This window comes from Montipora foliosa, chromosome 10 (genome assembly GCF_036669935.1).
Source record: "Montipora foliosa isolate CH-2021 chromosome 10, ASM3666993v2, whole genome shotgun sequence".
NCBI classification, from domain to species: domain Eukaryota; kingdom Metazoa; phylum Cnidaria; class Anthozoa; order Scleractinia; family Acroporidae; genus Montipora; species Montipora foliosa.
Window position 1 is genome coordinate 23,075,797 of NC_090878.1, and position 17,500 is coordinate 23,093,296.

Here is a 17,500-nt window from a genome sequence, read left to right on the forward strand (position 1 = left end):
TAACACGACAGAAATGGTATTTTTAGAAGAGCCAATGTTTGTTGGGAGAGATTCTTCTCCATCCACAAGTTTTTCGGAGGAAAAGCTACTTTGCATTGGATTAGGTGTGACATCAATGTTGACATTTTCCTCCAAATTTTCAATAGGGAGGGGGAAGTCTTCACTATTAAGGGGTGTTATAACCTCGATTTCTGCTGTGCTTTCTTCATTATTCTCCAAGCAAGGTTTGTTACTACCAACATTTGCGTCTTGGAGTTCGGCCAAAGGTCTGTTGCCTTCACAACTTTTAATAATGTTGCCGGAGAAACTGCTGACCTCCAGCCTTTCTTTTTGCGTTACATCTGTTGAAGGCAGTGATTCTTTAGCTCCAGAAGTGGGGCTAGAACTTTCTTCTTCGTCACTATGACTATTGACGTCAATATTCTGACGTGCGGTCGCATCTGTTTCTTTTTCCTTGGATTTGAGCGGAACATTACCTAGATAGTGTTCAATGAAGTTCTCCTTGTCATCTCCACTTTCCCAATCGGACGAAAACATGTCCTTGAGTCCCTTTAGCGTTTTAAAGACTTCGTCATTTGTATTAGAGAAGCTTGGCAATGGTGCCTTAAGCTTCCTTCCTTTCGGCTTACTGAAAAGGTTTTCGCCTCTGAGGATCTCGCTCACTCCACGGGACTGTGAAGGCAGGCCCATTGATCGACTGAGTTGAATCACAAGGTCATCGTTAAGCTCAACCTTCATGTGACTCTCACCCTGGAGGCGAGTCTTGCAGAAATGCAACTTTCCATTCAGTTGCAGCACCCAGGTATACACCCATGTCCATACAGCTCCAGTTTGATCAAATTCCTTCACCACAGAGTACAACACAAGGCTAGTGGACAGCTTCTGGCCAACTTGCAGGAGATTGTTAAACGACTCATCTATGAATTCTTCATCGAGGTACTTTGTACTCGTTTCTGAAGAAGTGGAACCATAAAATCGTCTCTGAACTATATCCGATAGTGATCTTCCACGACTTGCATCCGCCAAAACGAAAGCTTCTTTGTACTTTTTCTGGGCAATCAACAAAACTTGCAACAGGTTGTAGGCTTCCGACTGGTTTTTCTCAAAGTTCGATATCTTCGATTTATCTTCTTCTCCTATCTGGGCGCGCACCTGCTCCAAGGTTTGAAAAGCACCAAGTATTGAACTTTCCGCTTCTGGTAGATTCCCGCACAGGTAATAATCCATGGCCAGTTGATGTTGCATGATGGCTAGCCCGCCGATATCCATTCGCCTTTCGGCGTTGTCTCTGTACTTGACGTGGCAGTCAATGGCATCTTCGTATTGCTCTAAAGCTCTGTACACGGTGCCCAAATTACCCCATGCCATACCTTCGCCTGCAACGTTTCCAGCCTTTTGAGCTTGGGTAACAGCAATTTCAAACAATTTCTCAGCTTCCTCGTAATACCTGCGTGAGAACCAGGAATACCAATTAACCTACTTAAAATAAAAGATGCAGTTTCTTTCCTTGATCGTTGAGAACGGGGGGAACGAATCATGACGTCCATAAAAATGAAACACCACTTTTAAGAACATGTAAAGGTAAACCGGTTGAAAAAAATTCACAGACACACGCGATCAACGAGATCGATGGCCTGACTTTTAAAATACTACTGAAAAACAATAACAATGAATTCGTTATTGATACAAACTATTTCCCATATGACATGGCTATTGTGGCACCAAGATGGCCACTTGTTATAGCGAAGATATCTCTTTACAAACATTGCTTTTGTTATTCAAATGTGCCAACCACAGGAAAAAAAGATCCTTAATGACAATAGATGACGTCAACGATATCTTCCCTATACAAAAATATGGAAAGCAACAACTAATGAGTTCCTTTTCATGCTATTTTAAGAAACGAAGTCAAGTCACTTAGGAAAGTAAAGTGAACCCAGCCACTGTCATTTTGGCCGGGTACGATTGCATTTCACGACAAAAGCTTCAACGACCATCAACCAAAAAGATTTTTAGATCGTCACGGTTTTAGCTAACTTACCCCAACGTCGTGTAAAGCTTCCCAATTTTGTTAAATGATATCCCCATTCGCGCAAAATCACCAACTTGTTCTGCTAACGAGTATTCAATGAATTGATACACCAAGGAGTGGTCAAATTCCTCAGGATTGTAAAATTTCAAGAAGCCGATATTTCCACAGGCAATTGCCAAGCCGTGTGTGTCTCCTCTGTTCAGAGCGATAGTGTAATGAGAATTGTGTAATTTCTCTGCGTCTCTGTATCTGACAAAAACAAAAGTGTCTATTTTCACTATTTAATTTAGCTTCCTCTTGTAAAGCAGGGTTATTACTGCAGCTACTGTTTATTAATGTAGTCCCAAAGATGAGACCACAACACCGAGAACTCAGTGTTCTACTTTTTGAGAACAGCTTGCCTCGACTGAGGCCGACCAATTTCATCGTCAAGGACAATCTTATTAAAGACAACAAGAAAAATGGCTGACAGTTGGTTGATGATCCGACTACAGAAGGTCACGAGTTTGAATCACAACACTCGGGAGTCTTGACTCCAAGGAGCGATCAGAATGCAAATCCTCCTCACAATTTCAATGAAATGTCAGTCATACAGGAATTGAGAATGAAGAATATCATCATCTTAAGAGTTGCGATCTTTATATAACACCAAATTCTCATGACCACCCGACAAAGAAATCAATGGTACTTGTTAGGAGAATGAATGTTTCGATCGTGCGATTGAAAAGGTTAAAATAACTGAAGAGAAAGTGATGCCTTTGTCATTACATCTTCAAATGGTTAGACTTTCTACTCTTCGAATAATCTACCTTGGGCCCCGTCTCTAAACCCCTGATGTCAAAAACGTGAGACGTTAAAGTGTCTATCACTTCAACACCCTTTTCCATTTTAATTATTCTCCGAAATCAACCCAAATACATTATGTTGTTTTTAGAACCTTTTGATTGAAATTCACTCCTTTTTTTATCGTAATGGGCCCTTTGCAGGATAGTGCAAGGATGGCGCAGTGGTGAGAGCACTCGCCTCCCAACATCGCGGCTCGGGTTCGATTCTCAGACTCGGCGTTAAATGTGGGTTGAGTTTGTTGGTTTTCTACTCTGCATCGAGAGGTTTTGTCCGGGTACTCCGGTTTCCCCTCTCTTCAAAAACCAACATTTGACTTGATTTGTGTTAGTTGTTAATTTTAGTCTACAGTGTCCCAAATAAGTGCTCCAGCGCTGGAACGATTACACACTTAAATAAAGTTCTCTTCCTCTCCTTTTTTTAAGTCCAAAACTTCCAGAACCAAAGTCCCAACACGAATGAGTCATCCAGTCAGTGCTCTTTTAAGGAATAATATGCATGTCATACAGTACTTACCAACATAATATGTGTAGTACATAAAAGACGTATTAAATATATTAGTTTTAGCAACATAACCAAGAAAGAAAGAGAAAAATTATCCTGACACTTATCTAGACAATTTAAGCAATTAATTATTGGAGGTTAATGTGAAGTGAAATTGAGCAATTGTCTCTAATAGATACCGGAGTAGTTCAGGTGGCTCCAACAGGTTTCGAACCCGTGACCTCTGGGATACCGGTGTAATGCTCTACAAACTGAGCTGTGAAGCCATTCAGTTGGAAGCAGGTCAATTTGTGAGGCTCATGGGTTCGAACCCCGCTGGAGCCACATGAATTACTCATGAGAGACAATAGCCCTTATCGGAGTTATCAGCGGTTTTGCCAAAAGAACGAGGCTAAGGGGTTAGTTTGTATTATATTGACCCTTAAGCCTCTTTTGCATGTAGTTTTAAACAAAGGAAAATGTGCCTGCAGGCGCAACTCCAATAAGGACCATTGCTTGAATTGTCTAGATAAGTGCGAGGATCCGTCAAAAGCCCGAGCTTCAAATATCTACATTTCTTTCATAACCGAAAAAGTTGTATGACTTTCACCTTACTAGTAATTACGTTACGAATAATATTTTGAGCACGAGTAATGAATTTACATTTAGATTTTGAGGACTTGGTCTAATATTCAGGTTCAGAGGTAGTTTATTGGAACCTTAAGTTGGTTTGGGGAGAAGACTTGAAGACTGGGAGAAGCTGTTTGATTCTGAATTAACTGAAGCATACCTCCCCTCGGATCTAAATACGTTTCCCAGATCTCCACAGCAACTCGACACAAGCCCAGCATCCTTCAGTTCCTTAGCAAGTTCCAGTGCTTCCCGGAGGTATTCTTTGGCTCTTCCCCAGTCTGCTGCTGACCTACAAGCGTTTCCGTAACTCTGGAGGTAAATGGCCTGAGTGTACCTACTCAAGCTGGATTTAGAAGCCATAAGCGGTTCAAAGTAGGATTCGATTGCTTCTTTCAGTTCTCCCCGATCTAACAAGCAGATTGCCAGATGAACTTTTGCCAGAGCCTCTTGGTCAAAGTCATTTATCGATGCAGCGACTTCACTGGCTTTCCTATACAACTCTTCAGCTGTTTGTATTTCCTTCCGAAGACGGCGTATCGTCGCCATGTTCATGCTAGCGTTAAATAATTGCCGCCCTTCGACAATTGGATCTGGAGATATAAACACAGCAAACAACGACAAAATGTCAATTAACGTGTCATCGGACAGAAAAAATCATTATTTCATTTCACGAAATATCATTTGGAATACGCCACCACTGGAGATTTTGGTCCTAGCTGTAGGCAAGACGTTTGCCACATGAATCTAGTTTATTGGATCTCTCAGATAGTATGCGAGTTGTGATTGGCTAAATTAGCAGACTGAGTCCGTATTCTACAGTACGGTCCGCTAAATTTGAAATTTTTATTAAATACTCTCTCGCAAGTTTTTTCTGCCGTTTATGTTACATAAACTTGTAAAACCGTTTGAATCTTACAAGCAACCATTTCAAAAAGCCATGAAGATATTTATTGGTTTTTCAGATTTTGACACGGCAATCTCTGTGGGGGTTGAACCTTCCGCTTGACTTCAACTACAATCTCGGACAAAACCTGTTGAGACAAAGTGACATTTTTGGTACTCCAACAACTTATCAAACGTTCCTCTTAAAAGCCGCCCTTTCCCCTCCCCCCAAACTCAATGTTGCGTTATCTTGGTCGGAAATATAATGAAGAACATAGGACAATACTCCACAACATTGACTGAGGGGGGAGGGGAGTGGGAAGGGGAGAGTAAGTAGGGGTGTGTAAAAATGGAGGTGAATTTGTGTCACTGTCTCAACAGTTTTGTCCGAGATTGTCTGAGCTTCCTTTCGCACGCACCTGATTACCTCAGAGATATAACTAGTTAACCTAAATTGTAGAAATGCTGACGACGGGAAGGGAGATGTTCAATTATGCTTGCGGTAATTTAACGACGGTTCGTGCGTGGAAATCAAGGAAGATTTTAAAAGGTCTTGCGAAGGGACGGTACAAAACGTGGACCCCTAACTGGACCTCCTTCTGGACCCCACTCCACAGAAGAAAGAAAACATTAGATAGTTTTCATTGCCGCCATCAAATTCTAAAATCAAAATCACAAGCTCTTCTGCATTTTTATGTAAAGGAGGTTGAAGATGACCTAGAAATAAATTATTTTCCGTGACGTCTTTCGTTTCGAATTGTCACCTTGCGTGACACCATGATCCCTATGAATCTCAGCAGTTTCAGCCTTTGAAGTACATTAGGAGATGTGTTCATACACATGCATTTTATCTTATGAGCGAAACGTAAGCGCTTTCATCGCAAAGTGAACTTCAGATGTTTTCGTTGATTACCGGCTGCCATATTGGTGGATCACATGGCGTCTCCATACAAAACTCTATAACGTTGCGTGACAGGCTTCGACAAATCATTTAGACACAGTGATACCGCACAGACTTGAGAATTGGGGAGGTGGTTAAAAGATTTTAATCCTACTACATTCCAAGTTTTTAGCCTTTTTCATTGAACGATTTCGGAATTTTTTTTATGTTGCGTGACAGTGAAACTATCTATAGTTTGAGGATAAGAGAAGTGAAATGAAAAACAGAGCAGGCTCTGATATTCTGTGTAACAAAATCATACCGCGCATCTTAATTCCTCGATTCGCGCATAACCACAATTCCTTGCGCGTTTGACCACAATCCCTTGGAGTTGCGTTTTGAAGGAAAATGTGTTCTAAATATCTTACCAACCTCCTTTTCTCGATCTGTACTGAAACTTACGGATCCTCCTCTTTTTGCCCAAGCGCGAAGCAGGCGGGCCATAAATCAACGGAAAAAAACACTCGGTCCGTAACTTACAGTAGGAACCTCGAACTCGGTTAATAAGAGGTATTTAACGGCCTACCCTCCCAAAAGTCTCCTGTAGCTCAGTCGGGAAGAGTTGCTTCCGAGTATCCCTTGGTCACCATCGGAATATAAAATACATTTCTTTATGCATTAACCGTCGTAGACATAAATATTGCAAGAATGCATTGTTTCGGCAATATCAGTCCTAACAGCATATGAACCTAGTTTAATGGCCTGGCTAGCTACAACGAGTATCCTATAGCTCAGAGACAGATCATTCGAACCAAAATAACCCGAAAGTCGTTGGACATGTTTCCGAGTGTGCTCGTTTTATAAGAAAATCATCATTTCAACAATAACGCTGATTCACCGAAGGTTATTTTTTTCGATGGTGATTCGGGGATACCCGGAAAAAAATCCGAGTGCTTCTTCGCAGCAGACGGCCATCAACCTTTCGATATACTACTTCGGATGCTATGCCACTGAACTATAGGAGACTCGATAATTCTTTCGCTATACTGCTAGGATCTAACTTATCGAAGTGAACCATTTTGGCGAGTGTACTGAAAGAGGTGTTTTATGTTAACACCGGTAAATGAAATGAAGAGAATTTTTCCGACGGAACTCGGGGATACTCGCGAATAGTCGAAAAAAAAGCCTTCGACCTTCCGATTACTTACTTCGGATGCTATACGACTTCATACGACTGAGCTATGGGAGACTCGTGGACATTAAACTCACTTCAGGTGATAATTGTCAGGCTATATTGTTAAGACTGAAAATTGTCGAACGGTGCATTCTCGCTACTGACATAAATGACTGAGATGGAAATTGTTAACCCCGATAGATGAAATGAAGAGATAATAAATTTTAATGGTCACTCGGGGATAATCGGAAAAATCCGAGTGCTCGGTTTCAGGAGACGACCCTACGACCTTCCGATTACTAGTTCGGATGCTCAAGCACTGAGCTATAGGAGACTCGTAGGAGTCATGCCATGATCCATGATTTCGATAGGGTCTCGGGGATATTCGAAAAAAATTCCGAGTGCTCCTTTGCAGGAGTCGAACCTACGACCTTCCGATTACTAGTTCGGATGCTCAAGCACTGAGCTATAGGAGACTCGTAGGAGCCATGCCATGATCCATGATTTCGATAGTGTCTCGGGGATATTCGGAAAAAAATCCGAGTGCTCCTTTGCACGAGTAGAACCGACCACCTTCCGATGACTAGTTCGGAAGTTTGTTAACCCCGATAGATGAAATGAAGAGATGATAAATTTTAATGGTCACTCGGGGATAATCGGAAAAATCCGAGTGCTCGGTTTCAGGAGACGACCCTACGACCTTCCGATTACTAGTTCGGATGCTCAAGCACTGAGCTATAGGAGACTCGTGGGAACCAGGCCATGATCCATGATTTCGATGGTGTCTCGAGGATATTCGGAAAAAAATCCGAGTGCTCCTTTGCAGGAGGCGAACCTATGAAACTTCCAATTATTAGTTCGGATGCGCTACCTTTTGAGCCATAGGAGATTCGTGGGAACTAGAAATTATCATCTACGGAAAAATGAAATTTAGCTAATCTTAAACACAGTGAATTTCCCTTTAAACGACCACCCTCGAAGCACAACAAAGTAATCGCTTACGCTTAGGAGTGGTCGCTATGCGAGAATTGATTGTTGAATGATAAGAGGATGAACACAAATTAATCGTTTCACTGACCGTTCCCTAGGGGCTGAGATTTGAAAGTTTAACACATAAATTTCATCTAAGGCAAGAGAAAAGAAGGACCAAAGAGACACAGGACGCCGAGGACGTGATTCCGAAGGGAGTCCCTCCTAGGGAACAAGAGAACATGGCTAATTTGATCTGGGGAACAGGGAACAACAACAAAATATAATAGGAAACAAGGGAAAATATCATAGGAAACAAGGGAAAATAAACAATTTTAGGGACAAAAAGATGGGAATAATATTGAAAGTAATTCCGGGAACAAACAAGCAAATTTTTAAAGGGAACAACCCCCGACCGACTCCTGCACTTAGATCGGACCGGAAATACGTTTTGTTGCTTACAGTAAAGCCAAAGGTGACTGACATAAACCTCAACATTCTCTGACCAGAAGTTCGTTGCGCTGTCTCCGTCAGTTACGTCAAATAAAGCAAAGGAAGCCGAAATGTTGCTTACATTACCTAAACTTTGTCCACCAGTCGTCTTTTGACGGGCACTTTCCAAATGAAACTCGGTTGTTTCGTTGAACAAATTTTGAGCTGTTTCGAAGGCTGCATTCCAAGGTCCAGTCGCAATCTGGACGCGAAAGAGCTTGTTCATGACAGCAATTTTTTGCAGCCTGTCCTCGCATCTCTCGAGGAGGTAATCCCAAATGAGACCGGCTGTTTGCAGGTCTCTGTTCGTGTACTCCTCCGCTATTCGAAAAGCACGCGCAAAGCGAAACTCTTCCGTTTGCGATTTGAGTTTTTCGAGAACATCTTGTTGAGGTGAGCGTAGTTTACCGCGAAGTTCCTCGAGTCCCTTTTTTGCTAGATCTTGATCTTCTATGGCTAAATAATCCATTGCCACTACAAAAACCTAATTTACACTGTCATTGAACATTGAAGGTTTATGAATAGTTTACTAGCTTTAAATGCCTTTTTTGTTGATCGCACACGAGAATTTTTCGTAGAGCCTGAGAACAACCGTATATCCAGTCTCTCTCTTTCCGCTCGGAGAGCTTTGGTCTTAGGACTTTGAATCCAAGATGGCGAACCGCACGGTTTCCGATGCTAAGACAGTAAAAGGAACAAATCCTCAATACCTGGTTGAAAAAATCATTCGATCGCGTATTTATGAAAATAAGTACTGGAAGGAGCAATGTTTTGCGCTATCAGGTAAGGTTTTGGAGTGTGCAAAAAGCTGCAAAGTTAATAACAACAAAGAAGAGTTAACTTTGTTTAGTAGAGTGAGTTCGTTTTGTGGTCTTCAATTTACATGTAATACAAGCTCACTACAACAATGACAGAACTTCAAAATTTTATGTGCAAAGCAGAGATATATTTAAGGTTTTTAAAGGTGCATTTCTCGAAAAGGAAACACGGCAGCAATGCAAACTTTGTGGTCATTTTGTATTAATCTCCAGAGCTTTCGTGTAGACGCAGGTTGTAGACAGCTAAACAAGTATTGTGAGTTCAATAACGCAAAGAGTGATTTCAAACAAAAAGCAGTGTTCATTGTTTACGTAGAATGATATCAAATTTTGCGGTTCAAATTTGTTTTGCCAACTACTCAATGAAAGAAGTCATTTTTTCAACAGAGAATAAAAGTTAATCTCTGTTTGGCACAGTAACTGTTATGACAAAGGATAACAACAATGTTCATCACTATGTCAGGAGAGTCGCAAATCTTAATAATTTTAATAACAATTGTGTAGGATACTGGGTTGTTTTCGGATATCTTATTTGTAAGAAACCACAGAACAAGAGAAACCCATCCTCATTTTCTTTTCACTTATCAGTGGTGTTAACCTATTGGGTGACATCAATCCCATGTCCTCTAGCAACAATTTACAGCATGAAGATATGCATTTTTTTTATGCTGGATGGGAACTAGGCAAGAATAAAATAATATTGTTCTGAGTGCTGATGTCAAACATGAAATGTGCAATTTATGACCTTCTGAGTTGGTTTGGGTGCTGGCCCCAACCAGGCTCTTATACATGTATCCTAGCCTTTGTAGCTGCTGGGATAATTTGTCGCGGGGTTATTTCAGCATGCTGAAATAAATCGATGGTTGCTCCATTGTGATTTGGCTGCGAATGTGAGTTGCAGCAAAGGGGTTATCTCATATTGGCCAATCGCAATTTCCCATCTGCTGATGGACAGACTATTCAAAATGTCCAAGAACTGCAGCAAGGGGGATCTCAAACATACTTGTCGCTATGCCACTCATGGCCCACTAGGAGATATGTCCAGGTTTGACCCTAATTAGATTTACGCGTATTTCAATAAGCGTCACGAGGTGTCCCCTTGCTCTTCTAGCCAACTTCAACATCACTTGTGTCGCAGAATACAGACAATTTATGTCACAAAGTGTCCCCCAAATTCTGCTCTTTAAGTGAAGATTAACTACTCCATTTACCCAAAGCTAAAAATAACGCTAACCTTTACCCTTACCTTATTGTTGAAAATAGGTAGCAAATGCGTAGACGTAAGGGACACTTTGTGTTGGATGTCAAAATTGGGCATGCATCTAATTAGGGTCAAACCTGGACATAAGTGTCCACTAGAGGCCAAAACATCCTGGCAGCTGCACAGGCTACTTATAGCTCCATACTGGTTCAGAAGGTTATCCATACAGTAGCTTCATTCTGGCGTTAGACCAAGTAAAATCTGTTAAGTCTCACTCACAGGGGTGACTGAGTTAACCTCCATCAAGAAAAAAAAAAACTTTTTCCTGCTTTCTCAATGATTTAGCGGAACTGTTGGTTGACAAAGCCATGGAATTGGATCACGTTGGTGGTACATTTGGAGGAAACATCAAACCTACACCATTCCTTTGCTTGGTGTTGAAAATGCTCCAAATTCAACCTGAAAAGGAGATTGTTGTGGAATTTATCAAAAACGAAGATTACAAGTAAGATCAATTTCAATGTTATACTATAAGGTACATGTGTTGATATTACATACTCAACAAAATATCATGTTTTTGATTCGGCAATGACGAATACATTATTAAATAGGTTACAGAGTGCAATATGGAAGTTGCTTATGGAAACAAAGCAAGAAATTGATTTTGTTGAGTATGTACATGTAGTAAATATAAAACCATATGAACTTGCTAATGTGCATTTTGTGATTTATGACGTCTGGTGATGTTTTGACTTTCTCAAGTTGCACTCGCCTATGGCTGGTGCAATTGGGAGAACTTTTAAAAGATCAGTTGTGCCAATAAATCACGATTCAAATGCACAAGCAAGTTCATATGATTTCCTATTATACAGAACGAGACATGAATCCTGCAGTATGTGTGGCTGTACCGTCGTTATGTGTGGCTTCATGTAACTGTTATAGACAAGTTAAGGAAATAAGATGCTCGTAGACAGCTTTGTCAATCTAGAGGATAACCAAGGTACATAATAGTGTAGCATGATAAACTGAATAAAATCTTTGCTTTCAAGAAAAACCTTCCCTTAGGTATACTAGTATTATGACGAAGGAAGATACATGTACATGCACTGCACATAGAGTTGCGTGGTACAGGTACTTTTATCAAAAGACATACTACACACATGTACATGTAGACCTACTGTAAAATGGTTTTTGTTTTGTTTTGTTGTGTTGTGAAGTGACGAGCTCACATGTAAATCTGGAACAATCATGGGAATGACCAAAACCCTCTACTCTGAGGGTTTAGGATCAGCTTACATGTAGGTTAAGATTTTGGATAAGCATTGGATTACAGCAGAAACCCATAAGGTTTGAAACGTGTAACAGCCCCTTGTGTGCTGGGAAACAAGCTTCTGAACATTCAATTTACTAAGTACCATATTTGGAACAACAAGAGCGAGAGGTTTCCAAATATGGTACTTAGCACTGAAACATTCAGCCAATGGGTTTGCACTGAATATTGGGAAGCTGTGACCGCGCGTTACACGTTTCAACCCTTATGGGTTTCTGATTACAGTGGCTAGGGGTTAGGGTTATTCCATGCCTCTCTGTGATATTCCAGTGTTCTGGGTTTTAGCCTTATAATTTGAGATGATCTCTTGGTCACTAGTGTCGTGAATAGTTCATTATAACTCTAGTTATAATTATTATTATTTTTATGGTTATGGTGAAACTATTTTCTACCTCTTTGTAATCATTAGACTTAACATTCTTTCAACCGTTAAAATTAATTATTGCTTTCATAAATGTACGCCATACTTTCAAATATCTTTTTTTTAAAACTGTGTAGATATGTGCGTGCCCTTGGAGCAATTTACATGAGACTTGTGGGGACATCATTGGACTGTTATAACTACCTGGAACCACTGTACAATGACTACAGAAAGATCAGAAGGAAGAATAAGATGGGCAGTAAGTTAAAGATTTTTGCTGTTTTCTAGAAATTGAAATGAATTTCAATTCTACTGTATCAGTTTGCAAAGTACATGGGATGTTTCAAAATTGCATTCCGCTTTTCTGCAAGCCTGCGCCGCAGTTAAAAAGGGTGTGGGCAAGATTAATTTTACAGCAGTGTACAGTTGGTCATCTTGTAGGAAGACTCTCTGCCTCTGACTCTCTGGAAGACTGCAATTCGATACTCAGTGATGCTACACACCAAAACATCTAATAAGATTTATAAAATAATTAGGATAGTACGCGCACTCTCATTGGCCAATGGCTATGTTTCGATGAGAGCATGTAAACATGGCTATGACATCACACGAATTTCGATTGGTTATGTGTTGTCAGACACGCGTTTTGATTGGCTGGTAGGAAATATGAGCGTGTATCAAGAAAATCTGTTTCAATCACATCCTCACCGCCACGGCAGAGCAGTTTATTTGAAAACTACATTGTGCCCCTTCATTTGACTCAGTGCTGCTATAGCGCAGCCTACTTACTGGGCCTGCAATCCCTTAAATGGAAGTTTTCAGTTTAGTTTTCTGAGATAAACAGCACCCTTGTGTTCATTCACGATCATTCAAACGTTCAAATGATTTGCAGTGTTCTTACTATCTTAGCAGACACGTACATAAGCTAACCTTTTCACTCAAGATCTGTTCCTGGAATTTATCGACGTTTATCATTAAAGAAAAAAATTCTTCTTCACGATGATAACACAGCACACAATAGCCAAGCTTATTAATCAGACGCGTCGATTTCACACGCAGACGCAAACGCAGACGCGCACCTGCGTTTTGCACACACGCGTTGAGCTGAAGTGCAATGTATAGTGATTTCTTCAATAAAATTTTACAGAAATGGAGCTTTCCCACATGGATGAGTTCATTGACGAGCTTCTCAGGGAGGAAAGAGCATGTGATGTTATTTTGCCACGAATTCAGGTGAGCACTATGCATGAAAAATGTTTAAAATGTTCAAAGCCATTTCATCTCCGCGTGTACGAATAGGCTATTTTGGGATGAAGGATATACTGTAAATAGTAATTATTTCGTCAACAAAGGCGACGCTTTTTAATTTATTGATTGGTTGTTCTGTGTGTTCGTGGGCGGCCTGTGCATGTTCTAAGAGCGAGAAATAGAGCAAAGAGATTGTCGGTCGGTTCCAAAGCTACATCCAGCATGCCCAGCGTTTGCTTTGCGCCATTTTGAAACGTCACCATAATATCCAGCATGCCGATGAATCATTCGGAAAAATTCGGGGAAAATCGGGGGCATTTCCGATCCACACGAAACTTTGTCAGTAATGAGATAAGGCAATAAGCCAATCACTAGCCAGTTTTTATCGGAATCGGTTAAAATGACACCATTCTCTGATTTGCCGAAGATCGCCTTCGAGCGAAACCGAAAGGCGGCCACATAGGAGTGTGAAAAATAGGCACGCATTGCGTACGTGTGGTATTGCATTAACACAGCGCTTTATTCCATGTTGTCAACTGAGCTGCGTTTTGTCTTCCAGGAGATTCAAGTTGTCTTTGCATAATATGTAGCTCTAATAGTACACTATATTCTTTTGGTACCGTATGTCATTGCAGTGCCATGGTAGATGCCTTAGGTAAATAGCCTCCTGAGAAGACATGTGGTTACTAGCAAAATACTGAACCCAGAAATAGTGAAGAAAATAAAAGGGAATCGAGAAACATTGGCTTCGAGGCTGACATGTTGATCATTTTCAAGTTCCCCACTCGTACCAATAATTATTTTTAGAATACTTGATCTACATTGTGCGATGTGCACGAGGTGGAATAACCGCGAAAGACTTACAATAGCGCAAACTTTCTATTTTTAGGTGACGCTTTCGTCGACCTTGAAGTCGTAGATCTTGAAGTCCCTATTAGTTAGGCGGACGAAAAAACAACGTTTGACGAATTAACAGGGCTTGAAATTGGTGAAAAAATCCAGTCGCAATCTTGCGACAAGATACGAAAATGTAGTCGCAATTTCGCAAAATTTAGTCGCAAAATCGTCGCGCTGCATTGTGTTGTCAGTGGTGTAGCAAAACAAAATATGAGCCCACAATACTTGTGTTGAAAGAAACCGCTGAAAATTGCGAATGATATCAAAGGAAAGGAGTTGTACACGTAACGTCGCAGCGAAGTAACGCTACAATTACGCTATCTTCAGATTGAAAGAAAACTCAAGACAAGAAACAAAATTATTTTGTCATTTTTTCATTTATTTTAGTAGAAAGAGCAGCAAAGTGGCAACTGCTAACCCTTTTGTTTCGAAGGAGCGAAGATGAAAACAAGTCGCGACTTCTCCAGATATTTTAGTCGCAAAGGGAAAAAATTCAGTCGCAAATGCGACTGTATTGGTCGCAATTTCAAGCTCTGATTAATTTAAACGTCTAAAGTTAATTGAGTCCGATCGTCCCACTACAGAGTCGTCTTCAGTAGAGACCTCAGACACTTTCAGCTGCATAGGATAAAGACGAGACTCGTTTAACGACGCGCTTAATCGCCAGCCTCAGTTGCTCAAAGGCCAGGTAACTTTATCCAGTCGATAAGTCACTATGCAAAGTACGACGTCTGAAGCACATTTACGTGGGTACTCCACGTTAAACGGTGAAGATTTGCGTATATGCCTTTAATTGTGATGTCATGTGCTTAGAGTTTGCATATTCACAGTTATGTTAGGAAATATGAATTTTTTTGCACAGATTGAAACAGTACTGAAGGATGGTGACTTATCCACCGGATAACGTTATCCGGTCTCAGTCGTATGGTTGGTGCCAGACGTTTTTGTCTTACCGTCTTAAGACGCCCTCTTATACAATTTTGAGAGGTCATTATCAAAACATACACATCCAGCCACGCAACTGTCCGGCAATGGGAACTCTCTGTGTCAAGATGCGAAAGAAAACAACATACTAACTTTGTCTCTTCTGCTTTCTAGAAGCGCCAGGTTCTTGAAAGCAGTAACCAATTGGATCCAAGGGTAAATACAATATCAACATTACATGTAACTCGAAAAAAAATTGTTTCCTCTTTGTGATTGGGAGGCAGTGCAAGCTGGCTCCGGAAGCATGATCTCCCACAAGCTATTATTTTAAATTCTGACTTTACTACAACGAGACAACGAGACTTCAATATGAGGGTGTGTCAATGAATCCATTGCGCAACGTGACAGTAGCTTGGATTATATTCAATGCATTAACATTATACTGAGTTAACTTAGAGGAGCATTTGAAAATGACAACGAATTTTGCCGCGCCAGATACGAAAAACCACTTAAACTCACCCTTTAAAAGTGGCCAGAGATTAGGTACAGGGACCAGTTTCTCGACAGTTCCGTGAACTTTTCGGGCTCGTAAAGCCAGTCGTCAAACTGCAATCTGCTTATTTTGAAAAGCTGATCCTTTAACATGTTTTTAATGTAAGAAAGACTAAGAGGATTGCGAAGTTTGATGGCTTGGAACCTCGGCGTTGCGAAGATATAAAGGGAATTGTGGCACCCGAAATAGGCCCGAAAACGTTCGGGACTTTTGAGAAACAGGCCACAGGTGTATATGTTATTGATTGCACGCATTGGAAACTCGGAAAAAGTCCGAGTTCGAGATGCGATTTGAACCCACGACCCTCAGTGATCTGGTCAGGTGCTCTAACCACTGAGCTACTGGAGTCTCTATGGTGAGAAAGGGTGAAACGTGGGTCGGACATCTTTGCTGTCGTCATATGACTTTGGTTTGCGGGCTTATGCGCAACAGAGCGCGAAGAGGATAGGTGAGGTGAGGTATGACTTTGGAACATTTCAACCTTGCTCACCATAGCGGCTCCAGTAGCTCATTGATTTGAGCATCCGACTGCTACTGAAATCACAGAGGGTCGTGGATTCAAATTCCATCTGGAACTCGAATTTTTCCGAGTTTCCAATAGATGCAATTTCAATAACATACAAGCAGTCTTAGTGAGTGAGTTACACTGATTTGCTCACAAAAATTGGGTTGAAACGTATTTCTCATCTAATGCAGCGGCACCAGACCCCGAGGATAGGGCACTTCAGATTTAAAACTATAGAACGTAGCATTACAAAACAAAAACTTGAGGACAAAAATTGAACGAGCAGCGACCGACTGACGTGGAATGACGGAGATCTTCCCACCAGGCTCCAAAAGCCCCCGATCAATCCCATAAGCACTTACTGCCCTCTACATCGTGCCCTCAGAATATTCAATTTCTGACTAGTTCATTGCCATATCACTCGAACTCCAGAAATTCCATTTTGCATGAGAACATGATGAAAATGTGAAGACGGCTGCATGAAATTCCCGATGTGAAGAGTTGAGGTGTTTTTTTATCGGGGTAACAATTGCAAAAAGACTGTACGTAGCCAGTACCTTGACCTGTGATATGGCCGATTTCCCGTTCAAGAGGTCACGAGCTGGTCTCGTGATACAACCGGATATGACGTACCACAAATAAGAGTTAACATTGGTCCTGGTGGCAATGGAAAAATTGGCGTTGCTTCAAGTTGTAGCCACTGAAGATCTACACTGTATAATTATGAGAATAAGTCTGTGGACTTCTCTTCATATCTTTTGTGAGTTCTTCTGGTCATGCTATGATAGACATCAATTCATTTTCGTAAAAACGAATGTTTAGCAAACGTCATTCATCATGCATGTTTCACACACTAGAATAAATTGTTGTACTACACTGTACAGTTGTCTGGTAACAAGATTCAAACTTGTCGTAACCAGCGGTTAATTAAACCTTCCGAACTTGATCTATTTTTTTTCCCTTGTTATTTTACAGCGAAGCCTTCTTGATGATGATTTGGAAGAGATGGATTCGGAGTCTGACGAGGAAGAAGAAAAACAAGTAAGCTATTGCTTTTCCTTTTTTTTTTTTTTTTTTAAATTTACCATGTCATGTATGATGCTGTTGTATTGCGTGCCATAAAGAATTGCTACGAAAGAGAGAAAGGATCCTCATAGACACTTGAACACTTGACACTATGCGCAGTTTGTTTGGACTATTTTGCTTACTGCGCATACTCAGAACGCGAGTATGTTTTTTTCTGTTCTGAGCATGCGCAGTAGCTTTGGGGTGCGT

At 40.9% G+C, this 17,500-nt stretch overlaps 2 protein-coding genes across 3 annotated transcripts in view; one reads left to right on the plus strand and one right to left on the minus strand.

The window, feature by feature from the left end:
- The window catches only part of LOC137973061 (tetratricopeptide repeat protein 28-like), a 20,591-nt gene extending 11,630 nt beyond the window's left edge, over positions 1–8,961 (minus strand). For both annotated transcript variants that reach the window (XR_011117162.1, XM_068819786.1), the window contains exons 1-4: positions 8,476–8,961; positions 4,149–4,581; positions 2,042–2,281; positions 1–1,447 (exon numbers count right to left, since the gene is read on the minus strand). The exon at positions 1–1,447 is cut by the window's left edge and continues 970 nt beyond it. Coding sequence is in view for 1 of the 2 variants with exons in the window: in XM_068819786.1 (XP_068675887.1) it covers positions 1–1,447; positions 2,042–2,281; positions 4,149–4,581; positions 8,476–8,857 (2,502 nt within the window). In the remaining variant the exon portion in view is untranslated. The remainder of the gene's footprint in view (positions 1,448–2,041; positions 2,282–4,148; positions 4,582–8,475) is intronic.
- Positions 8,962–9,030: 69 nt separating this feature from the next.
- LOC137972409 (pre-mRNA-splicing factor 38A-like) overlaps positions 9,031–17,500 on the plus strand; it is a 14,495-nt gene continuing 6,025 nt past the window's right edge. The window contains exons 1-6 of the mRNA XM_068819117.1: positions 9,031–9,171; positions 10,753–10,912; positions 12,236–12,357; positions 13,246–13,331; positions 15,342–15,383; positions 17,201–17,266. Coding sequence (XP_068675218.1) covers positions 9,042–9,171; positions 10,753–10,912; positions 12,236–12,357; positions 13,246–13,331; positions 15,342–15,383; positions 17,201–17,266 — 606 coding nt within the window. The 5' untranslated portion in view covers positions 9,031–9,041. The remainder of the gene's footprint in view (positions 9,172–10,752; positions 10,913–12,235; positions 12,358–13,245; positions 13,332–15,341; positions 15,384–17,200; positions 17,267–17,500) is intronic.